At 37.0% G+C, this 26,492-nt stretch overlaps 1 protein-coding gene across 3 annotated transcripts in view; it reads left to right on the top strand.

Moving 5' to 3' along the window:
• The window catches only part of CYTIP (cytohesin 1 interacting protein), a 68,113-nt gene that overhangs the window by 13,144 nt on the left and 28,477 nt on the right, over positions 1–26,492 (top strand). For 2 of the 3 annotated variants that reach the window (XM_003483653.5, XM_085001103.1), the window contains exon 1: positions 25,962–26,207. The exons of the other annotated variant lie outside the window; for it this stretch is intronic. In XM_003483653.5, coding sequence (XP_003483701.1) covers positions 26,031–26,207 — 177 coding nt within the window. In that variant the 5' untranslated portion in view covers positions 25,962–26,030. Of the gene's footprint in view, positions 1–25,961; positions 26,208–26,492 lie in introns of those variants that run through there. 3 annotated transcript variants of the gene reach the window in all.

Genomic DNA, 26,492 nt, shown 5'->3' with positions numbered 1-26,492 from the left:
GTTACCACCACCACCACCACCGCTACTTCTATTATTTGCACTCCTACTACAGTTGCTGACTCTACATGACTAATACTACTCCTTCTACTGCTGCTGCTCCTCCTACCAGTAAGTAGGAGGTAATAATAGTGGTAATAATAATATAGTATTATTATTATTACCACTACTTCTACTATTACTTTTACTACTACTACTATTGACTCTTACTACTACTACCATTACTTTTGCTACCACTAGTACTATTACTAATAGTGATACTACTACTTCTCTGACTATTAAACAACTACTATGACTATCTCAACTATTATCAGCTCTACTCCTCCTTCTCCTCTTACCACTATTACTAAGCCTTTGTGTGTCTGTGTGTGTGTGTGTATGACTATATTCTAGGCACTGTCCTAGGTGTTTTTTCACTTTTTCAGAACATCCCTGCAAAAACAAATATATTATCTTCATTTTGTAGATGAGGTTACTGAGGTTCAGAGAGTTTAAGAAACTTTGGTTCTTTGAATATTATTCTCAGCTTGCGGAACACATTACAACATTAATATATAATATTTAACACCAAATCATGCTTGGGCTCCATATGTAATTTCCCTGAAAACTGGGTGTCCCAGCAGTGCTTCCTGGTATGGGACACACTGGAAGTAACATGACTAGAACAGCCTGGTGGGCCAGGCAGTTTTCACAGTTATCATAGGTTGCAAGGGGTCTTAATCTTGGGCTGCTATAAAAAAATATCATAGACTGAGTGGTTTAAACAACAAATATTTACTTCTCACACTTCTGGAGGCTGGTAAGTCTAGGATCACAGTGTTAGCATGGTCAGATTGTGCTGAGAGCCAGCTTCCTTCTTGCTGTATCTTCACGTGGCAGAGAGAGCAGAGAGAGGAAAGCTCTCTTGCATTTTTCTTGTAAGGGCATTAATCCTATCATTAGAGGTCCACTCTTAATAACCTAATTACCTCCCAAGGGCCTCTCCAAATTCCATCACCTTGGATATTAGGGTTTCAATGTATGAATTTTTGTGGGAGGGAAGGCATAAACACATAGTCCACAACACAAGGGAAGCAAAGGGTTTTCTTGAGGGCAAATGATCTCATTGGAGGAGAAATACTGTCAGACTCCAGAGTCAGCAATTAGTGTGGAGACCTGAATACTCCATCCTAGGGCAGATGTGTCATTAAGCATTAGTTTTGTTTATTTTTTGTTTGTTTGTTTGTACTATCTGCTGAGTGTTGGTTGTTCTGGGCTTAGCGCTGTTAATTCTTGGCCAGAAAAAATGATCTGAAGTATTGTAGTTGAAACCACTCCACTTGAAGACAGGGACAGAGTCACTTGGATTATCAGACAGATCACCATTACTAACATCAGCGATTCCTGTGTAATCCTGCAAATATACTGACGCTTTGGCATGATCTAATTTTTTTTTTCTTTTTAAGGCTGCACCTGTAGCATATGGAAATTCCTGGGCCAGGGGTTGAATCGGAGCTGCAGCTGTGGCCTATGCCACAGCCACAGCAACACCATGTCTGAGCTGCCTCTGAGACTTACATGCAGCTTGAAGCAATGCCAGATCCTTAACCCACTGAGTGAGGCCAGGGATCAAACCCTCATCTCACAGAGACAATATCAGGTTCTTAACCTGCAAAGCCACAACAGGAACCCCCATAGAAGTTTTATTAGCAAAAAAAAAAAAAAGACTTTCATAATTTTTTTTTTTTTACTTATTATAAGAATACATAAAATGAGAAGGAACACAAAAACAAATTTAAAATTTTACATTCTATGCTAGGTAAGGGGCTGTGAGCTTTGGCAGATGATTAAAAAAAAGTATAGGAAGTCCTTACCTAGAGGAGATGAAGTTAGAGCAGTTGTCAAATTGGTTCTAATCACATCATGAAGAGGCACTTTCAATGATGAAGTAAATGAGAGGCTGGGAAGCTAAGAATAGAAAGTGTATTTAGCTACAGGCTGTAGGTTAGTGGGGTTCTATTTCTTGTTTTGAAGTAATGTCAATCTCATTTTTTCCCTCCAGCTGTATTGCAGTGCAATTGACCAAACTGAAATATTTAAAGAGTATAACATGATGATTTGAAATATGGATACATCATGAGGATCCCCCACATTAAGTTAATTAACATTTCCATCACCTCACAAGTTTACTTTTTGTGTATGTGACAACATTTTAGTGTTGCAGTATTGGAAAATTTCAATTATTCGATACAATGTTATCAACCATAGTCTCATACATAGGTTCCTCAGACCTTATTTATCTTATACTGGGTAGCCTTCTTGATGAAGCATCCCTAGTACATAAGCTTGTAATAAAAAGGGACTTTTTGGGAGTTCCTGTCATGGCTCAGTGGAAATGAATCTGACTAGCATCCACGAGGACGCAGGTTCAATCCCTGGCCTCACTCAGTGGGTTAAGGATCTGGTGTTGCTGTGAGCTGTGGTGTAGGCCAGCGGATACAGTCTGATTCCACCCCTAGTGTGGGAACCTCCATATGTTGTGGGTGTGGCCCTAAAAAGATTTAAAAAAAAAAAGGGTACTTAGAAAATACCAAAGAGAGTTACTGGCTCATTGTTATCTGAACATGGCCTTTCAGTTCCTCTTTCGGAATGTTGCCATAGACAGAGACATGAAATGGAGGGGAAAATGGTCTGGAAAAGAGCTGGTACTCACTGTTACATCACATAAATCCTGGGTACATTTTTTTTTTCCACTGGTGGCTTGAACCAGCTTTCAGAAGTCCCATCTAAGTGCTGATACAAAACCTTTGTAGGTAAATTTTTCCCCTTCAAGAATTTCACATAGAACTAATTAGGGATGCTTCATGCCCTTATACAATTCCATCCAATGTATCATTGAGAATTTTGAGTATGCAATTTGTTCAGTCCACTCTCCATATTCATTACAATTCACATGAACGTTTGTTCATATTCACTACACAGTGATGGAATCAGCCATTTAGTCTGTTATTTAGTCAATCTCTCAGTTTATTTAACCTTACCCCTGTTTATACCAAAAGGGATTTAAAGTGGCTAAATGATAGTAAAATGCAACAAATTGGCTCTTGACAACATTTAGCATAGTTTCTCTTTTCTTTGGAAAGATTTTGCTTTTTTTTTTTTTTTGGTTTAATACATTGTGAATGTAGAAAGTTTTCTTGCAGTTGAGAAGCTGGAAAGAAAGGAAAGTTAAGTTAAAGAAAGGAAAACAGAGATGCAAAAATTTTCCTGAAATGCCAGAAATTTGAATGAGGTCAAACACCTAGTTCATAAGAAAAAACATTGAAGTTCAGCCACCTTAAGGGAGCTGAAATAACAGATACCCAAGTATCTGTTTCTAAGATACTTGGGTAAATTAAGCCAAACAGGAAACAACAGAAGTTCCTGAGTCAGAGAGGAACTGCTCATTACTCATTTGACTTTGCAAGCAGAGTGATGATGCCATTACCCTGAAATCTACAAAATTTAAGGCAACTCACGGTCAATTGTGAAATACTCTGGTTATGTGCTCACGCCATGTAATCTCCTGGACCACTTTACCTTCTCCATTTCCTTTAGAGGACTCTGACACTTTGGAACTAGATCATGCTTTCACAAACTTTTGAGAACCTGCAACACTTTGGGGAGGAAGAAAATATACCACACTCCATCTTTTGGCTGACTTATTCCACCCTATGTTACTTGAAAGGGAAAACTATAAATGAGAACAAATGGAAAGTTTGATGTTCCTTTGACACTGTTGAGATAATGTCCAGTCTCTCAAAACATAAGGAGAAGCTAAATGTTAGAGGCAACATTATTGTAAACAGCTAAACTCCTTGGCGTCCTATGGACGGCAGTCATTTGTAATATGTAGACAACTCGTCACACCCAATGAAAACCATGAAGGGGAAGCAGAATGGGGAAGTGGGATGGAAAGTTTTAATTTGGTGGTCTTTTAACTTTTTGGAAAATATAAGTCAATGTGGCATTTGCAGAAGTTCTCATATTGTTATCAAAGCTACCACTCTTAAAATTGTACCTAAGATTTCTGGTTCCCTTTTATCCTTTATTCTAAGGAGGAGAAAGGAATGTCTTTCTTCTTAAAGCAATGATCTGATTCTGCCACTTGCAACTCTGTGTCCACATGCTGAGCCAGTGCTCAGCTACACAGGATGTCCTAGATGTTTTTATTAATATTTATTGAGTACTTAGTTTTGTGTCAGGTACTTCTACAGCACTTTAATTTTCACCAAAACCACATGGTCTACTATTTTTATGTAGACATGAAAACTGAGGAACAGAGAGAGAAGACGAAGCTATTCCTAGTAGCTTTGTTGTATTCTGTCCTCGTGGAGCCCCTAGTACAGTCCTCATGGGATCCAGCATCACTTGTTTAGCTCCTTTCTGCTTTGTTTTATCATTACTTTAGAAATTTAAACTGTTTCAGAATCTACAGAAGGTATGCATAAGGTAAGGACTAAAATATACAAAGAGATGGGCAAATAGAAAGAAGCCTTCCTTCCCTTATACCCAAGGACACTCCACAGAGGTAATTATTATTAATTTTTTAATGTATTTTGAAATTATCTATGCATAAATCAGGATATACACACATATGCATACATATTCATTTTAGTTTATGGATCTTTTAAAGTACTTATGTTATACCTTGACATATTATAGTGATTTTTGGACATGCTTATTTACGCAAGTCCGGATTGGGAGGAGGTAGCTCTTTGCATTGCACTGGGCTAAGAGGGGAGGAGAGGTGGTGGTTTATGCTGTGAAGATGCTGCCCATTATCTCAAGAGTAGCATCCAGGGTATAATGACTGAATTGACTGTAAGCTCTCTGAGGTCATACCATGTGTGCTGTCCTGATTATCTGTTGTTAAGTAACAAGTAACTCCAAGACTTAGTGGCTTAAACTAAAGAGTACATTTATTGCTCACACATCTGCAATTTAGGCAGGCTCAGTGGGAAATTCTCATCTTTGCTGTACTTAGCATCAGCTGGAATGGCTCAGAGGCTGGGGGAGTAGAATCACCTGAAGTCTCAGGTTTTCACATGTGCCCTGTTTGATGCTGGCTGTCAGGTGAGACTTATGGTGAGAAGGTGCCTGGGATACCTACAAATGGCCTTTCCATGTAGCTGCTTGCCTTCCTCAGAGTGTGGCGGTTGGGTTCCAAGCATCCCAAGAGAACAGTGTAGAAACTGTATTTTATTTTATAATTTACTCCTTGATGTTCCATAACATCATTTCTGCAGCAGCCACAGGCTTACCCAGACTGGGGGGAAAGAATATATACCTCACCTCTCAAAATTCACATTGTGAGGAAATTCTGTGGGATAAGCTACATGCATGAGGCCATCTTTGGAACAACTGTTACAAGTATCTTTTCATTTTAGGCTCATCCCTCTACTGTCTAGACCTTTATTTCCTAAAATTGTATACATTAGGTACTCAATAGATGTCCAAGAAATTAACACTTCCGGGTTGGGAGGAGGCAGCTCTTTGCATTGCACTGGGCTAAGAGGGGAGGAGAGGTGGTGGTTTATGCTTGTGAAGATGCTGCCCATTATCTCAAGAGTAGCATCCAGGGTACAAAATCTCACCAGGGATGATTGCTAGTGGTTACTAGAAAGGGTTCTTATGAAATGATTCCCCTAGGGTAACTAGCAGATGTCTTTGAGCTGTCTTCTTTGTCCAAGAGGTTTCTAAGAAGTACCATTTTGATTTGTGAAGGGGAAATGGGCCTAGCGCTAGGTTGAGTTTCATCTTGAGCAGGTGCACTGAAACTGTACATCCTTTAGGAACCACAGTCAGGATATAAAACCCTGCCCCTTTCTAGTGAAGCTCACCTGAATTGCTCAAAATCTTTACATATTTGGCAGTTGTTAAATTAGTGTGAAAGTGAAACCCTGGGTAGAAAAGCTGAGGGCCAAATGCAAAAGTTGTGTCTTTTTTCTTAGGTTTTGGGGGAATAAATACTACAGGTGTCTGTTAGAGCAGGGCTTGAACCACTGACAGTTATCTGTGTTGGCCTTCTGTATTGAGACTAGTCTGTAACACCAGCTGAGGTCTTGTTTTGAAGAACACATCTTGACCAAGACAAGCAAAACAAGCTGTCAAAAGAGAGATGTGGAGACAGGATGGAAGGCCCTGTTCACAGAATTTGTTTCAGAACCCGTTCCTGTTATGTCTTATTTTGTATTTTTTGTTCCTCTGTCTTCTTCTCTGTACTATCCTTCACTGTCTCACACTTGGTTTCCTCAGTCAGCTCTCAGCCTCCTCAGCTCACTGGAAATTTGATATATTTGTTCTCTCTTTGTGTCATGTCCCTTGAACTGATGACCCTGAATCAGACTGATCCTGCCCCTAGCAATAATCTCTAACTCCCCACCACAGGAAAATGTACAACTGCAATGCATATACTTCTCTCAGAGGGGTCTTAATTGGGGCATTCAAGCTCCAAGAGCACTGCTCGTCTTCCCATTTTGACCTGGATAGAGTCATAGCAAAAAATCATTAATTTTCAGTGTTGAAATACATTGTAAAAAGAGCTTGTTGTACTCATACTGAAGTATATTTGGCAAACTTCTATCAGAGGTTCAAGTCAATGTCTTTGGCTAAGTACATCCAGCTATCTGTAGAAGATTTCTGTCATGCTGCCTACCGACATCGCCACTCAAATGGATATCCTTAGTACTGCTTGACTCTATTCTCCCTTTAATTTAGTGCCAAAATGAGTGGTGAGGTGATGACAGATGCTTTACTATTATTTTTAACATTTAAACTACTTTAAACTGTTACTTTTGAACAGATCATTAAAGGCCAGCCTCCAGTACCTACCTGTCACTACTGAAGTTCTTATTCACTGGTAGAGTATAACTGAAGTTCTTATTCACTGGTAGAGTATAACTTCATGGTAACCACTGGGAGTTGCTTGATATAGAAGGAGAAAGCAACATGAATTTCATGATAGCCTTTTGATACTCAAGTCAGATTCTCTGATTGAACATGATCTAAAGGGATGGTCAGACACTTAATTAGTCAATTTTAGGATGTCCATTTAGTTTTCTTTCAGAATTACTTTTTTTTTTTTGAAAACTACAGTACATTGATACTTTGTTGCCCTGCCATTGAAAATGGCTTCTGTAGAGTAGGATAAAGAGAGAGAGTTAGATTTCTTAGTGTGATTTTTATTTTTGTACCTCAGAGGTTGAGCACTGTTTGCTGGGTCTTAACTGGAGTGGTGGCAATGAAATTAGGGTCAAACAGTGGAGCAAAATCATCAGTCTCCTTGCCATCACAGCTCATCATCCTTCATGTTCCCCAAGATGGTTTAGAGCCGTTGTCTCCCTCTTTCATTGCTCCTTATACCCAGGAGGCACAAAATCCTACTACTTACTCCTCTCCAATGATTCTGTCTTCTAGTCTTTCCTCTTTTCACCCACTGACACTGATCTAGTTCAAGCCTTTTTTGTTTCATAATTTCTAAGATTATGGCATTAATTTAATTGGTCTTTAGCTTTTTCCTTTCACTTGTTTTATAATCTACTGTCAAGTCAGTTTTCCTAAAACTCCCATTTAGTTAACTTATGCCTTTTCTCAGAAAATTAGTGATTCCCTTTTAATTGTTGAATCAAGTCCAAATTATTTGGTGTAGTAGACAAGAGTCCTTACTCATCCAGCCCTATTGGTAGTTTATTCCTTACTAAGCATCCCACATTCCTGAAACACCAGTGTCTTACCAATCAGTTCACTCTCTGTGTTTTTTCTTAATGTCTCTTTTTATATGCTCATTCACATGTGAAATGTTGATGATTCCCTGGCCACCACATCTAATTGTTGGAATTATACCCATTCTCTAAATTTCCTTTTCTCCTTCAAAGGCAATGCCTAACCCATCTCAAAAGGAAATTCATCTCTCTTCTATCTGCTTGAAGTGCTTTGTATCATTTTCTGTCTTGTATGCTATGGATGTGGGCATGCTGATGTCTTACCAGACTATAAATTCATGTGGGGCAGAGATGAGGTTTTAGTAATTTCAGCATTGCTTTCCCTTATCTTAGAGCCAACTATGTAGTAGACCTTTGTTAAAAGTTATTGTTTTGAATTGAATTTTCATAGATTCTCTCTGGATAAAAGTTAAATCTAATCCAGACCATTAATTTCAAGGTTTTTTTGTATGTAAAAAGTATAAAGCAAGTGGTGAATATGTATGATTGGATTTGGTGTCTGATTACTCTGATAATATTTTCTAATATTTTATTTATTAAAAATACTAAAGAGATATAATTGCTCAAGGACAATAGGATTTTTCTCGAAAACTGTATGTACAGTGATTGTTCTTGTGTGTAAAATCTTATCAACTCTAAAGGCTCTCGTAGACACTAAATCTAAATATAAGGAATGCCAACGGTTGTTTGTCAAATTCACTGACATGGGACGTCTTTAAATATTTTGGTATATGTACCTTATGCCTTTGTTTTCTTCATCTCTTTTTAGAGGTGAGCTCTATCATGTGGTAGGTTTATGAGAAGAAAGAACCTCCAACGTGTCTTTCCATCTTCAACTGTACTAACAAGAGCTAACTGATGCGTAAGCTATTATGAGAATGAAGGTCACAGAAAATTGCTTATTAAACTGCTGTTTTTAAAGAAAAGCTTTCTTGTGATTTTTTTGTTTCAAATCTCTTTTCTCTTGCATTTAGGGTTATAGTGTTGAGAATTGATGCTCTTCGCAACCTCTTAACAATGTTTAGTTATCCTGTTTTCAGTTTTGAAGTGTGTCATTTTTCCATTAGTACCTTCAGGTAATACATACATATGTATTTTGGTAATGTTATTCATAATGGATCTGACTTTCAGTCCCCACTGCACATTCAAATATTTCTTTTGGGCACAGAGCTTCCTTTGAGGCCAGTTAGAGCTTTGTTCATAGATGAAATGTGTGGCAGGAAGGGGAACGTTTCCCACCTTCCCCTCTCTGACTCTTTCATCATGTGTAAGAATGTTTTCCATTCCTCTGCAGATAAGAATCTTTTTGTGAATTTTTCTATATTTAACACCAGCACTAAGAGCTGTTAAGCAACATCAGCCATTCTCACCACATCCACCCAGATTAAAACTGAGTCAAAGACAATTAGGTTACTCTGGCAAGAACTGTGACCCCACACAGTGATATTTTTTGATGGTATCTTCCAGTCCTTGTAGATGCAAACAAAATGCTAGGAGACGGACTAAGGCAACTCCCTTTATACATTCTTTTTTTTTTTTTTAAGACTATAGGATATGTTTTATTTGTCCCTAATTCTTGGTATTTTGCTTGATTTGTTAGGGCTAGATAGGTGCTTGATGACACTCACTTCTTACATGATAAGTTCTTATAGGTAGTTGCTTTATTTTATCCAACCAACCCTCTTCCCAGATGTCTTGCCTAACTTTGTAAAACTTCAGAAAAAGACTCTCCGCAAATTTCCTTGACAATGCATGATGTTGTATGTTCTTCCTTTCTGGAAGTTACCACTTCAAGTAATCATCTGAAGAGTAATAAGCAGGTTGTTCTTATCTGGATGGCTGAAGACGTCAGTCACATCTTCTTTCAGATAATCAAGACTGATAGCAAGTCATTTATCATGCTTAGTCCAAACCCTGTCACTAGAGTCTTAGTTTCTTCCTGATTTCTTTCTCTGAATTGTCTTCCAAATATCCACAACTTATGAAAGGCTAAAATTGGGACTTTCTTTCCTCTAAAGTTATTTTCCATATTTGTTTCTTATACATGAAATAAACTCAGAGAAGAAAGTTTGCTTTTCACCTACTAGTTCAGCTCCAAATCCTCAAGGACCAGGAAGATATACTCTAGTGACAACTTTTAATAAAAAGTCATTCTTGTAGGTTCCTGTTGTGGCACAGTGGAAACGAACCTGACTAGTATCCATGAGGGTGCAGATTTGATCCCTGGCCTCACTTAGTGGGTTAAGAATCCAGCGTTGCCAAGCTGTGGTGTAGGTCATAGGCATGGCATGGATCTCACTTTGCTGTGGCTGTGGTGTAGGCCAGCAGCTGTAGCTCCAATGCAAGCCCTAGCCTAGGAACTTCCATATGCTGTGGGTGAGGCCCTAAAAGCTAAATAAATAAATAAATAATAGTCATTCTTAGTCCTTCAATTCGAATGTCTTCATATGCATGGGGTGGAACACTTGAGGATAGATAATATATCTTTCCTAAATATTCAATTATAAATTATTAGTAAACTATCTAAAGGACCATCACACAACCTCCTGTCCAGGGTAATTTTGTTTTGGAATTGATTTACTTCTTCTAAGTTATTTAGAATAATTTTTCTGTGTGTTCTTGGGCAAATCAAATACACTATTTCTGCCTGAGTGTCTTTGCCTGTGTAATGAAGAGGAAGGCGATTATCCCAAGGATATTTTATACTGTAATCATGCTTTTAGAGTTTGAGATCCTAGATGAACTTCAGTGTGGATAGAAAGCTGATATGAAGGGACAGTTGGACAGAAAGAACTGAATTATAAAGCTAAAAAAGTTTAGGAGTCAAATCAGATCATCTTTCTCCTGTTGAAAGAGTTTTCGTGTAACTCAGGAAGAGTTTTCAAACTACTCCTCCTGCTGAGTTTCCTTCTCCTTTTCCCCCCTTATTCTCCTCCTCTTTTACCTTATGCTTCTCTTTCTTGTATGTTTTCTTTTTCTTTTTTTTAAACAAAACCAGTTTTTATTTGAATGCAGAACTTAGAGCTTTCATGAATTGTGAGTCTTCTGGAGGAGACTATGAATTTCTTGAATGATTGATTTTTTTTGTTTTTTAATAATGATTTTTATTTTTTTCATTATAGCTGGTTTACAGTGTTCTGTCAATTTTCTACTATACAGTATGGTGACCCAGTTACACATACATGTATAGATTCTTTTTTCTCACATTATCATGCTCCATCATAAGTGACTAGATATAGTTCCCAGTGCTACACAGCAGGACCTCATTGCTTATCCATTCCAAAGGCAATAATCTACAACTATTAACCCCAAGTTCCCAATCCATCCCACTCCCTCCCCCTCCCCCTTGGCAACCACAAGTCTACTCTCCAAGTCTGTGATTTTCTTTTCTGTGGAAAGGTTCATTTGTGTCATATAATAGATTCCAGATATAAGCGATATCGTATGGTATTTGTCTTTCTCTTTCTGACTTATGTTGCTTAGTATGAGAGTCTTTAGTTCCATTCATGTTGCTGCAGATGGCATTATTTTGTTCTTTTTTATGGCTGAGTAGTATTCCATTGTGTATATATACCACATACCACATTTTGTCTCTTTTCATTTTATTCTCCAGAGAAAAAAAGGCAGACATTTTCTAGGCATCACATTTAGGATGTTTTTGTAATGACTACCCCAAATTCCTATTCTTTTGCAAATTGATATTAACAAAGAGATTGTGGCAATGTCCGTATGTGTTTTTCAAAAATTTACTATGTGTATTTTAAATTAACTTTGCATTTGCCTAGCTTTCTACCTGAGACAAGAAGGTAGAAATATTTATTAGCACTTGAGATCCCTTATATATACATTTTTTTTCTCATGAAAAAAGGTCATGCTAATTCAGTGTTCATATTTTAGTACAATGAATTTTTGCTTTAATATGTTAATTTAATTTTCTAATGAAATTCCAGTTACTATGGTTGAGTCTATATTCTATCTCCTTTCCTTTCCACATCAAATAATCAAGTACAAAAATGTCTTAGATGTATTTAATTTAAAAGAACTAGTAAAAAGAAAAGTGGTTTCATTTAGAATTATTTTATCTTGGACTTTTTGCAGGGTTTTTTTTTTTTTTGCTTTCTTATAATTGTGTTTTAGTATTGAGAGTTATTTTTTTTTTTAGAGTATATTTCTAGCAATTTGGTATAATGTTGTAAATCAGTCAGAGTCTTTAAAAAATATGTCCTGCCAAGACTGTGAAATACATTCCTACATATTCATTTCTGAATTGATGGACGGATGACAGGCAGTAGGCAGCAGAATTGAGTACTAAACGATTCTTATGTCAGGCTTCAGAAATCTTAGCAATCTGATCTGCAGCACATGAAAAGGAGTAGGAAAAGAGCAAAACCAGAAATTCATATGAGAATTTAGTCTAAAGTCAGAAAATAGCAAAGAATTATTTTTATTAGGAGGAATAGAAAGACAGTAAATTAAGCGAGCTAGCACTTTTGATACCATTATGAAAAAATGAACTGATTATTATGTATTTTATCAAAAAGTTATGTGTTACCTTATACCATGTTTAAATTTTATAGATTGGTTGAAAGACCATGAAAACAATTGAAAGTTTAAAAGGGTGGATTTATGAAGAAAGGTGAGAAAATGACAAAGCGGGTTATCATGATGATCTTCCAGTAAGAGGCAATGTGGTTTGGCAGGAAGAGCACTGCTTTGGGAAGTAGAAGAACTTTGGTTCTACAACTACTCCCAATGATCCAAATTTCCAGACAAGTCTTTTTACCTCTTTGTGTCAAATCATATTGGGTGATTTTTAAGGTCTCCGTGGCCAAACTTTATAATGGCTTCTCATCTACCAGAAATATAGAACAAGAAGAAATGTGCAGAATGTATGGAGTTAGCCTTGGTAAGAAAAAAAATAAAGTGTTTTTAAAGCTAGGTATGAAACATTCATGGAATTGGGGGAAATTTTATTCAATCTATGATCTTCATTGCTTATCTTCTTTCCTTCCCTTTGCCAAGCCCATTGTTCTTGCTTATTCTTAGCAGTTTTCAAATACTAGCTGTAAAAAAGGGAGAAAAATAGAATGTAAATAGAAAAATTAATGACAAGTACAATTTCTTCTGGGGACTCCACTGGTTTCCTCCTAGCCTGCCCTACTTTTTTTTCAAAGCTGGCTTGCATGCCAATTTTGTATGTCTCTTTGTAAATTGTGTTAGAGTTTATGCAAGAAATAAATGGAGTTGAAGGAAATAAAAAGAAAGGACATCACAAAACTAAATAAAACTAAGACTTTCAGTACTTAAAAGCAAAATAACAGAACGGCATTCCTCTCTGCACTTAAAACTTCACAAGTGCATGGACTTAAGTAAATAATTAACTAATACTCCCTTGGGGAATGATAGAGGGGTTCAGGATTTGCTGAGCAAAGACAAGACTATCTTCGAAGTCCCATGCAGTCCAAAGTTTCCCTGACAAGGTTCCTGTCCCTGGGAAAATTGCATTTCAAAAGTGGAGAAAAAGGAAAGTTACACTAAGACAAGGTGGTTCATTTGAAAATGACAAAAGGCTATCTTACTACCTAGTGTATCTCTAAACACCCCCAATACTGCAGATAAGCATGTTGTTTTTCCAAGAGATCACTAACTTAGGGGATTTTGATTTTCCAGTTGCTTGGGAGAGGGAGCCATGTTCCAAAAGCCAAGCCATTAAGCACAGGACAGCAAACAGCAAGCAAGGGATCCAGTAGAGTCACAAATCGATAATGATATGCTCTTGTGAACATTTGACTATTTAAAGAAACTTTTACCTTTTGAAAAATAAAGTCATCAGTTAACAGTAATTGGAAAACAAATCTCCTAATTGTAGTGAGCATCACTGCCCACGTTGTCCCTGCATTTTAGAAAGAATATTTCAAAAACATCTATTTTAAAGAATCTGCTCTAAAAGCCAGTTAGTAAACTGATTCTTAAAGCTAGAGAAGGGTGGGTGTCAGTAGTCTGGTAAAATAAACAAAAATCACCTTACAACCTTGGTTCTGAGAGTGAAATCTTGGGTCTATTTTCTAGAGTCAAGTGGGAAGGAAACATTCCCTATTTGGTTCTGTATTGATGTGTAACATGTACACAATTTTTGCCAGGTGTGTGAATGAGACAAAATATGTGACACAGACACACTTGGCTCTTCTGATAGCTAGTGTTCAGGGAGATGAATACGGCAGCATGAGAAAGACCAGAGAATATTAACAATCTGCTTACCAGAGAGTGAAAGGGGCATCTTATACACCAAAGACGGAGTTGAATATCATATCATAGTTAGGAGTAACAGATCAATACAATCTGGCTTTTCTTTCATTCAGATTTTTAGCTTGTGGCTGGAAGCCAGGGATATATTTTCCTGCCTTTGTTACTTTCTCCACACGTGCTTGGGAAGCAGTTGTTATGCTTTCCTTCCATTGCTCAGGCATGTTCAGTGTGCTTCTTTGAGGTCCTAGTGAGAATTTTAATCAGTCCTGGCCGGTAATTACTGTCTCTCTCCAGACGCATCTCTTACTCAGACTTCATTTTTATTCTTCTCCAGTCTTATGGAGAAGGGTAGTGCTGAAATTCCCCGTTACAGAGCTCATCTGCTGAAGTTGTATGACTAGCAAGAAAGAAGACATAAAGTGCTTCCTTTTCCTGTAAAATGATATATTTTTCCTTGCTTCTCTCCTATAAAATGGGGATGGCATTTTTTTTTTCCTGACACTGCTAACTTAAGGTATAGGTATTTTGTTAATTATATATGCCCTAGAAGTCCCCCTTCCCAATTCTGAGAATATTTAACATTTTATCATTTCAATTTTGCACTTGTTCTACTTGAGACAAAAACAAATGGTCAGGGACAGTGGCTATTTTGTCTTCTAGTGTATTCTAAAATCCCCAGTATTCTTCTACAGTGCTTCTGAGTGTTGCTCTGAATAAGTATGTAAAATAGCTTGAAAATTCTTTTTTGTGTGTCTTTTTGTCTTTTTAGGGCCACACCTGCAACATATGGAGGTTCCCAGGCTAGGGGTCTAATCAGAGTTGTAGCTGCCAGCCTACACCATAGCCACAGCAATACCAGATCTGAGACGCATCTTCAACCTACACCACAGCTCACGCTAACACTGGATCCTTAACCCACTGAGTGAGGCCAGGGATCAAATCTGTGTCCTCATGGATGCTAGCCAGATTCGTTTCTGCTGAGACACGATGGCAACTCTGAAAATTCTTAATTTCAGTAGTTTTTATCTGCTCTGAACTCCATCCATGTCACCTCAGAACCCTCCATGTGATGTTCGATCAAGTAAACTATCTGCTCCAAAACTGTCTATTTGACATATATTCATACAATTTTTTCTAAACCATGATGTTGTTTAACCTTATAAGGGTCACAAATATATATAAAATGGGGTTCTAATGGGAGAATGGTCAGGCAAATAAATAACTGGGTTAAATTGTAATGTGTCAAGGTCTGTATGAATGGGGCAGATACTGAATTTTATAGGAGTTCGGTAGTGTTAGCAAGACATTCTGTCTGCTGTCATCATTGCATCATTGCATCAGGGAAGTGTCATTTGAGATCAGCTTTTTTTTTTCTTTTTTTTCTTTTTAGGACCTCACCCGAGGCATGTGGAGGTTCCTAGGCTAGGGATCTAACTGGGGCTACAGCTGCAAGCCTACACCATAGCCACAGCAACGCTAGATCTGAGCCGCATATGTGACCTATATCACAGCCCATGGCAACGCTGGACCCTTAATGCACTGTGCGAGGTCAGGGATTGAACCAGAAATCTCATGGTTCCTAGTCAGATTCATTTCTGATGTGCCATGATGAGAACTCCAAGATCAACTCTTAAGAGCAGAGGTAATTTCAATGACTAACGATGAGGAGAGGGTTTTAGGAAGAGGGCATAGTTTAAACAATGAGGCAGAAATATGGCAATGCTAGATATATTCTCAGGAGTAAGGCTATAATATCTTGGAGCCTTTAAAACAATTTATTTAGATTAAAAGTTAAGACTGGAAAATTAGGTAAGAATTAAATTGTGGGCAACTTTTCTTTTTAATTTTTTTTTTCCCACTGTACAGCATGGGGACCAAGTTACACATACATGTATACATAGTTTTTCTTCCCATTGTTGTGTTGCAATGTAAGTATCTAGACATAGTTCTCAATGCTACACAGCAGGATCTCATTGTAATTCCATTCCAAGAGCAATAGTTTGCATCTGTTAACCCCAAGCTCCCAATCCCGCCCAGTCTCTCCATCTCCCCCCTGGCAGCCACAAGTCTATTCTCCAAGTCTCTTACTTTCTTTTCTGTGGAAATGTTCATTTGTGCTATATATTAGATTCCAGATATAACTGATATCGTATGGTATTTGTCTTTCTCTTTCTGACTTATTTCACTAGTATGAGAGTCTCTAGTTCCATCCATGTTGCTGCAAATGGCATTATGTCATTTTTTATGGCTGAGTAGTATTCCATTGTGTATATACACCACATTTTCCTAAGCTGAGAACTATAAAGCATTAATGAAGGAAATTAAAGAAGATGTAAAGAAATTGAAAGATATTCCATGTTCCTGGACTGGAAAAATTAATATTGTAAAAATGGTCATATTATCCAAAGCAAGCTACAGATTCAATGCAATCCCTATCAAATTACCCAGGACATTTTTCACAGAACTAGAACAAACAATCTAAAAATTTATATGTAACCACAAAAGACCCAGAATTGCCAAAGCAATCCTGAGAAACAAAAACCAAGCAGGAGGCATAACTCTTCCAGACTTCAAGCAATATTACAAAGCCACAGTCATCAAAACAGTATGGTACTGGTGGGTAACTTTTAATGCAAGACTAAGAGTTCTAAACTTAATTAAGTAGGCATGGAGTAGGACATGATTAAATAATGACAGGTTGGGGAGACCAGTTGCCTGGTATTACGTTGTATTGAGGACACATGTGGTCATGGAAAGGAAGAGACAGAAGAAGTGACAAAACATGAGGTCTAATCAAGTAGTAGAAGAGAAATCTGGGACAAATGAGATGCCAGGCTGTGTTCTGCCTTAAGGACTGACTGGACAAGTTTAATTTAATGTGCATACCTCCTAGGGCACCTTGTGGGCTATGCTGGGAGAAAAGAGCCCTGACCGTACTTCTTCACCTCTGATTCACATCTTCTTCCCACTTTGCATTTCTGAAATTAGAATGATTCTTACCATCTATGAATACATTTAATGCTGACATTTTCCTTAAAAGTAGTTAATAAATCAGTGGTGAATATTGCAACTAATGGCAGCTTATCATAGAAATAAAGTATCACATATATACTATTACTGTATGGATTTTCCTTTCATACTCATTGCAATTAAGTCAAACAACATGGCAAACATCAATTACATTTAAGTATTAAGCGCACAGTAAATATTATTCATCAAAGACCTGTATTGCTCAAAGGAAATAATAACTGGGAGAATAAATCAACTGCCAGAGCTTTGGGCAGATTAAGGATGTATTCATCAAATGCGTACCAAGTAGCTCTTGTGAGAAAGTCACTATTTTAAGGGATTGAGGGATAGAGAGATGAAGGAGAAAGGAACTATGTCTTGGGGTGGGGCTGGGGGAGGTGAGCTCACAAGCTATTAGGGAAGAAAAGACAGGTATATATGATCTTCACAAGGCAAAGTGTGATTTATCATAAGAGAGATCCTTTAGATGTGCTTTGGATGTTCTGGGGAGGTGATGCTCCTGTCTGCTTGGGGATATGGGGCAAGGCTTCGTGAAGGATGTAGTATTTAAGTTGGACCTGGGAGAATGGAAGGGCTTTCTAGATAGAGATGGAGTAGGTAAATCCAGGTGAACCAAGGGTAATGAACAAAGGTTAAGATGGAAAGAGGTATGCATATTCAGGGAACACAGAGCAGTCCAGTTTGTCTCAGTATCCTCATCTAAATATTACACCATTCTCATTGCTTTATGAGATTAAACCTTTAACACATTGCCTAGCTCTTACTATGACTACATTCTCAGGAAATATTTGTAGAATTAAATAGAAGGAGACCAAGTAGTCTAGTCATAGATCTACCACTAAATTACTCTGTCTTTTTGGCAAATTTAAATTTTCCAGGTCTTATTTTTCCTTATCTAAAAATAAAGGAAGTTAATGAGATGGCTCTGAGGGTCCTTGCAGTCTAACCTTGTGTAAATTCAGCTAGTATCTTCTTATAACTTCAAGAATATATATAGCTTCAGTTCTATGTACTGTTGATTCTATTCTATTCTAACAAACACTATGGATTTACCAAACAGGAATGTACTGCTTTTTCTCTTGTGCTTACTACCTTTTGCTGTATCTGTTTTGCTTTATTATTTTAATTCAATAAAATTAAGATATAGTTACTGATGCCCACTGCTAGTCAGGCTCTGTGCTAGGCTTTGGTCACATAGAAATGTTTGATATTCTGTCTGATATACTATCCTTCCCTTTATTACATTTGAATCTCAAAGAAATTGAGATATCATGTCTGTTTTGGAAAATGTAAGTAGATAGGAATAGAAGGAAAATAGAGATTCCTGACATTCTAAGAAGTTGCCTTATTGCTCTTCTGAACTGCCTTCTGGCACACACCCATGTCCCCCGACCCAACACACACCCACACTCATGTACATTCCTAGACTCTGAAAACAAAAACAAGTAAGGGAGGAGCATTCCATTAAGTTGCTCCCTGGTGGCCCTTCTCTGTTGATTCTCTTATTATTGTTAAAGGAAAGTCCCTTACAGGTAGTGGGGCCAATTTGGGCAGCTCTGGGTGGTGAGCAGATTGGAGGGGTGTCTGCTTAGGGAATTTCAATGTGAAAACTCTTCCTTGGAGCTCTTCCATTTGGATGTGGCCTGTTTAACACATTTATCCACTCAGTTGGGAATATTTGGGGCCTCTCTAGTAGATGATATTTGAACTGAGATTTGGGGTGGGGGGGCAGAGCCAGAGAGAGAGACAGAAAGATAGAGAGACAGTTACAGAGAGAACAAGACAAATGAAGATCAATGGGGGGGAGAAGGGGGGAACAGTGTTAGAGGGAAGAACCCTGGGGAGAAATTGCATTCTGTTGAAGGGTTAGAAGGAAGGCCAGTATAATCAGGATGTGGTTTGATATGATGTCATAGGATCTACTAGAACATACACAACCTCAAAAGACAGGCTAAAAATTTGGATTTCATTCAGGGGCCCAAGGGAAATTACCTACCTCTCAAGAAAGTATTTGGTTGTTCCAAGTATTACGCAAAATTCCAGTCTTAAACAGGTTTCTTGCTTTCTAAGAAGTTAGTTTCTAAAGCCCCGAAGCCCTTCCCAGCTCTGTGGGGTGGCTCTGACCATGCCTATTGAGCAACTTTAGTAAAAGCTGAAGCCTGAGGGTGACACAGGGTGTGAGTTAGGGGAAGAGGAAGGAACCCTGTCACTTGTTTACCCTGAATTTTGATAAAAGATTTGGATTTTGAAATGGAACAGTGTGTATATGATAGGGAGGGTGGAGTAATAAATAACAAATGAGAACTGAATTAGACAGTTGAGAACTGAACTGCCACTTGAGAAATACATATTTCAATGCCCTTGGTTTCTGTAAAAATGGGTGGCCTGTGATTGTTATTCTCCTTTTTTGTACTGTTTTGTGGAGACTTCAGCAGTCCTTTCTGAGGAGGAATTTTACTTGGCTGGAAGAAAAAGATAAAGAAATATGAAAGAATTACCTTTAAAAGTCTCATTAAGCAAAAATAAAACCTTAGCCTATAAGCAAGTGCCAAACATTCAGTTGATAAACCAGTAATCCTCATTAGCAAATATAAACCGTATGAGGACTTAGAAAATCATGCTACTATCAACAAAACGTAACTGGCTTTTAAAACTTCTCTGTGAGTTATTAATATTTAAAAAGTTGGCAAACTAATATAAGAATGCATGCTTATTTAAAAAGGCTAAAACCATTGATAGAACACATTTCGAAAGTCTTCCTTCACAACCCTCCACACTTACTCCCTCAACTCCTTCTCCAGAGGTAACCACTCTTAATAGATTAGCATATACAGTTCTTACCCAACTTACAATGGGGTATATCCTGATAGATCCATTATAAGTTGAAAATATTTTAGGCCAAACATGCATTTGTTATATCTAACCTACAGGACATCGTAGCTGAGCCCAGCCTACGTTAACCATGCTCAGAACACTTACATTAGCCTACAGCTGGGCAAAATTGTCTTATGTGAAGCCTATTTTATAAAAAGAGATGAGGCGTTCCAGTTGTGGCGCAGTGGTTAATGAATCCGACTAGGAACCATGAGGTTGCAGGTTCGATCCCTGGCTTTGCTCAGTGGGTTGAGGATCTGGCATTGCTGTGAGCTGTGGTGCTACAGCTCTGATTCGACCCCTAGCCTGGGAACCTCCATATGCCATGGGAAGTGGCCCTAGAAAAGGCAAAAAGACAAAAAATAAATAAAAATTAAAAAGAGATGAATACCTCATGTAAATTATTAAGTAATGCACTGAAAGTGAAAAACAGAATGGTTGTATGGGTACAGAATGGTGAAATGTATGGGGTGTTTACCCTTGTGATCATGTGACTGCCTGGGAGCTATGGCTTGCTGCCCTGCCCAGCACCATGAGAAAGTATACTTCTAGCCTGAAAAAGGCCACAATTCGCAATTCAAAGTATGGTTTCTACTGAATGCTACTGCTTTCACCATAACGTCAAAAAGATCCTAAGTCGGACCATCATAAATGGGGGACTATCCATATACGCATGGTATTTTCTATGTTGATATGTTAGTGTACATGTACATTTGTGATCTTTCTTTAAGAAAAAAGGAATAAATGGGATTATGTTATGCACTTTGTTCCTCTATCTTTTCCCTTTGTCTTAAAGAACTTTATGCATATAAATGTTTATTTTATACTCTTTAATGGCTGCAGAGTATTCTAGGTGAATTAAATTATCGTAACTTAGATGCTTCTCAATTGCTATACATTTAAAACTCCACTTTTTTACAATTATAAACAATGCTGCTAGAATTGTTCCTGTTTTCTGCACTCGTAATAGTACTTTTGTAAGGTGAATTCTTAAAGGTAGAATTCCTGGTGTGCATGTTTTAAATTTCAATACTGTTAAATCACCCTACTAATTAAGCTTTATTTATATTCCTACAAAGTGTTAAGAGCCTATTTACTTGTAACTTTGCCAGTACTGGGTATCACCAGTTTTTGGATTTTGTTCATTTTTGGTGGGCAAAAATCAGTATCTAGCTGTTATTAAAGGTTTACTTTTTTTCTTACTAATAAGTTTGAATATCCTTTAATAAGTACATTGATTATTTGTGCTTTTTCTGTAAAGAATCTATTCATAGCCTTTGTTCATTTAAAAGTATTTTTCTTCAAAGCACAATTTAAAGTATTTTTAATGTATTTTGGCCTTTAATCAATTGCTACAAATAATTTCTTGCTGCCACTTAGCTTTAACCTATGTACATTATAGCTTTCATTGAACAGAAACTTTAAATTTTTGTATTGCTAATGGACTTTTAGATTCCATTCACAATCTAATTTTTCTAAACTATTCTATTCTCTATTTTATGCTATTATACATACATTATATATATATATACACACACACACACACATATATAATATATATACATATTTCTTTCTATAGCCACACCTGCAGCATATGGAAGTTACTGGGCTAGGAGTCAAATCAGAGCTGCAGCTGAGGCCTACGCCACAGCCACAGCAAAGCTGAATCTGAGCCATATTTGTGACTTATGCCACAGCTTGTGACAATGCTGGCTCCTTAACCCACTGAGAGAGGCCAAGGATCAAATCAGCATCCTCAGAGACCCTATGTTGGGTTCTTATCTGCTGAACCACAGTGGGAACTCCTTACTTTATATTTTTAAAATTATTTTTACATTGAACTCTCTATTATTATAATGTAATAAAAAATTATGACATAATTGTTTCCACATGAGTACCAACCTCATTTATTGAAGGGGGTTATTTTTTTCCTAATGAATTAAAATCCTATGCATGGATATGTTTTGGGTTTCTCTATCCCAAACGTTCAGTCTGTCACTTTTCTCTTCATTGATGTATTCTATTTGACAGTTCAGTTCTAGTATTTTCTTATGTCCATATGTGGTTATTTTCTCAATATCATCCTTACCTCTATCCTTTACCATTAGTATTTAAACATTTTTCTTAACTAGTCTTTGCAATGTATCTTTCAAATGAGTGTAAGAATGTATGTCAGATTTTATAAACAAGCAGGCAAACAAAATCCTGCGTAGATTTTGATTTGCAATACATTCAAAATCAGAAAATTTGAGGGTAATAGACATCTTTATAAGAACAACTCTTCTTATAAAGGAACATAATATTTTTTTCCCTTACTCTGGACTTTATAAATTCTTCATAATATCTTAAAAATGCTTGTCAAATCCTGAATTATGACTCTTTGGCTATTTTGATAGTATTTCTTTCCTCCATTATTACAAATCCGTATCGCCCACTGACCACTGCTGCTGTATAAGAAATTTATTTATTATTATATATTATCCTTTGACTCATACATTTAGGAAAACTATCTTACTAAGTCTGTTCTTTGGTGGATTGTCTTGGATCTTTTAGTTATGCAACCACATCACCAACAAACCTTACAGTTTTGTCTTTTTCTTTACAAATTCTATACCTACTATCTATGAGATGGAGTGAAACAGTGATCAGTAGTGAGTGTTATTATCATCACTGCTTTCCTTCTCACTGTACTGGAAAAACATTTCAACACTGAAGATGATATTTGGTGAATGTTTCTGGCAGATCATTCATTATGTTAGGAAAATTTTCCTTCTATTCCTAACTTAACTTGGGATTTTTCAAAGCAAAGATGAATCATGCCACTGTTGGTGTTTATTGCATTGAATTTCTTCTTTCATCCAGAAATTTAGTCATTTCTGATATGTTTATATCCTAATGTTGAACTATTCTTGTATTCCTGGGATGCATCCTACTTCATTGAGAAATATTATTTTTAATACACTATTGGACTCAATTTGATATTTGAATTAGGATGTTTGTATCAGAATAAGTGAGATTAGTTTAATTTCCTCCCTCTTCTTCTCCCTTCCTTCCTTCCCTCCTCTCTTCTTTTCTCCCTTTTTTGTCCTCTCTATATAGTTTAGAATCAGATTAATTAGCTTTAGAGAATCCATCTTTTTTTATCTGGGATAATTTATATAAAATTTATATTTATCTTGAAAATTTGGTACAGCACTGGCAAAATAACCTGGATCTCACCTCATGATTTTTTTTGACTACTTTGAGTACTGTAAAAGATTCCCTTCATATCTTCCAGATAACACCTAATAGAAGAATATAGTACTTTGGAATATGGATTCATAGTACAAAATTTTTCTACCAGTTTAGTTTTTCTTTGATGCTTCAAAACAATATTGTTTAATTTCTTTTGTTAAATATCTACTGCTCTACCCATTTTCTTTCATTAATAAAGATTTATTGAACAGTATAAATATAGGACATGAGTGTACATTTAAAGATAGATGATCCTTGTGCTCAAGGAAATTAGTTTAGAAACAAACTTGTGTACAAGTAACTTTACCCTGACTATAATATGCTAAGTCTTAAAAGAAGATCTGAAAAAAAAATGATAATGACATTTCAGAGGTGAAGTTAGGTAACAACTTGGAATTCTTTTAATTTAATTTAAATTTAAATTTTATTTTATGGACATTGGGGAATCTCCTGAAATCTTTTGAGTAGGTAGGTTCCTTGATCTGGTTTCATTTTATTATAAAATAAAGGGGATGCTGAAGGGGAAGGGAGTTTCAGGCTACCATAATTGTCGTAAGGAAATTCAATAGAAAAGAGATGTTGTAAATAGTAGAACACCTTTGTGAATGAAGGGTTTGAGGATTGAAGTGACATTTGTATGAAAGATAAGTTTTTCCCCACATTTTATCACAAAGGATACTTTTGATCAGGAATGCTATTTAAAATGTTTGGTAACTAGTATGACACAGGTCCTGACAATCAGAACAGGGAACTGAACAATTAAAATAGACCAGGTCATTAATATGTAATTAAAAATTGTAGAGTTCCTCTCAGGGCTCAGCGGAAATGAAGCTGACTAGCCTCCATGGGGGACACAGTTTCCATCCCTGGCCTTGCTCAGTGGGTTAAGTATCCAGCGTTACCGTGAGCTATGGCGTAGGTCACAGAGGAGGCTTGGATCCCACGTTGCTGTGGCTGTGTGGCATAGGCCAGCAGCTACAGCTCTGATTTGACCCCCTAGCCTGGGAACCTCCATATGCTGTGGGTGTGGTCCTAAAAAACAAAAAATTGTGCCTATACTGGTAAGTACTTGCTGAATGTCAAATCTGCATTGACTCAGATTTTATAGCCATGGATCTCATGGGATTTGAAATATTCTACTTGTTAAACACATTTCATTAATTAAATGAAAAATTAAATGAAAAATAATGTACTTTCCAATTTCTTAATTTAATAATAGATGTTTATAATTAGCTTAAAATTAATATTATGCAACTAAATTGATAAAATTTTAGCACCATCTGTAAAACTTTGTTGTTGGTTGGCCTATGAGGCCTTATATCAAGCAAATATGTAATTTCCATTTGACATTTTGAAACTTTAAAATGTTTACCTAATTTTATAAAATTCCCAGAGGAGAGGTAGATTGCTCCCCTCAAATAATAGGTCATGCACTTTATAGCCTGGAGGTGTTTTTAAAATCAATCTCTCTTCCTTTTTCTCTATCACGGACACACATATGTATTACATAAATGTCTTTATCATTGTCTTATTCTTTAGTTGCCAAAGTCTCTACTACTCCCCTTTGTTTTACACATTTATATTGTATTATTTTACCTACCTAAACCCTGAAGGCAAATGTGTTTGTAATCTCTGATTTAGATCTTTATATGTCTTTGGAGACATCATTTTGTTCATGTCATAATCCAATTCCAATGGTAATGAGTCATGCTATGATAGGGTTTTAAAAATTTCTGAGGTGGCTCCATCTCTTGAAGCACTGTTAACTCAGAAGATTTTACGATTTACATTTGGTAGGTTCTGGTTGAGCTGAATTCACCTTGACTGCCATTTTATTTCAAAGACTTTCTGACTCTTTAAAATTCTACTTTTGACCTTCCAAATGACTTTGAAAATAACAGTTGACTTTTTATGCTGTGCAGAACTTCTCATTTTGATTTTTGTTTTGAATCTTCCTTTGGCTTACATCCCCTGCTCCTCCTCTCCTTTGAAAGCAATTCTCTTGAAACTTCATGTCCGCAACCCCCACCAATAAAATTATCTAAGATCTTGAATACTTCACAATGGTGCCTTTGGCCCATAGGCACAAACAGGGACCAGCTGGCCACCCTGTGCCACCTTGGTTTGCTTCTTACTTTCATGGCCTCTCCATCATTCCTCCCCTGGGACTACTTGCTGATGCTGCAGCAAAGTTCAGTCTAAGATGTGGCCAACATTGTGCTTTAAATGTGCTGGTCTTCCCTTCCAATTTTTCTTTGTAAAGATGATGGATAATTTTAGTGAGGTCAAAGCAGTTGAAGGGCAACCAAAAGAATGCTGAATGGTCACAGCCTATGTGGTAGATATAATGTACTTTTGATGAATAGTAATGAGCTAGGGAAAGCACATTACAAGGACTTCATGAGAGAATATTATGACTGGACCCTATAAGTCTTGGCTGATATTCACAAGTACTCAATGTCCACACATCCTGACTTTTATATTGTGCTGCCTGCTGCCTGTACTAAGTAGGTGAGTGGATGGCAAACAAATGTCAGAACTTTGGGAAGTTTTTCTTTTTTACTTGTTTAAAAAAAAAAAAAGCAGATGGTATTTTGAATACAACTTGCCATAGAACATGAAAGTATAAGAGTTCTGGCCCTTTGAAAGAGGAAAAAAAAGGTCAATGTGTTTTAATGGTAAAAACTGGCTTTAAGTTTTCTCAGGGCCTTAAAGAAAAAAAAGCACTGAGAAATGGGAGTGAACTGGAGGATAGCGTTTGTGTAACAAGTGCCTCAAACCACAGAAGTCACATGGGCTTTTTCTGCTTTGCTACTTTTGATTACTTGTTTGAGGGTTATACTTTGAGCTTCCCCCATCCTGCAAGGCCACTCAACCATGTGCTAGCTGGAGTAATCTTTATTCACAATGTCTTTACAAAGGCTCCTGCAGCAGAGTAGCAATGGCAATTTTGTGGAGTACTGTGCTGGGCAAGCCTGTAGCTCTTACTCCACACTCACAACAGGCAGCTTTCCCATGGATGATAATAGAAGGCTTCAAATGCTGGCAGACACTGTGGCTACTTTACCTCGAGGAAGAAAGCAGGTATGATTGCTATTTTGTACCTTTTAGAACATGTTCATGTTCTCTTGAGAGCAGAGTGATCTGTTTGCCTGATTGCATGTTAAAAATGCCATTTTAGAGGCTTTGGAATTAGTGGCTCAGATGTGGGTGAGGAAGGATGTAAGGAGCCCAGAGAGTTCATGGACTAGTTGATTAAAGACCATAAGAAAACATTTTTAAAGGCAAAACTTGAAAGAAGATTTTTGTTTGTTTGTTTGTTTTGTTTGTTTCTTTTCATTTGAAGAGCTGTTCAGATGAAAGGAAAAA

Source organism: Sus scrofa, chromosome 15 (assembly GCF_054392235.1).
Source record: "Sus scrofa isolate SSC_HxYL_T2T_F1_AM1 chromosome 15, Sscrofa_HxYL_maternal_Yorkshire_Landrace_v2.0, whole genome shotgun sequence".
Lineage (NCBI taxonomy): Eukaryota > Metazoa > Chordata > Mammalia > Artiodactyla > Suidae > Sus > Sus scrofa.
Note: the sequence above shows the minus strand (reverse complement) of the source record. Positions and strands in the feature narration are given on the sequence as shown.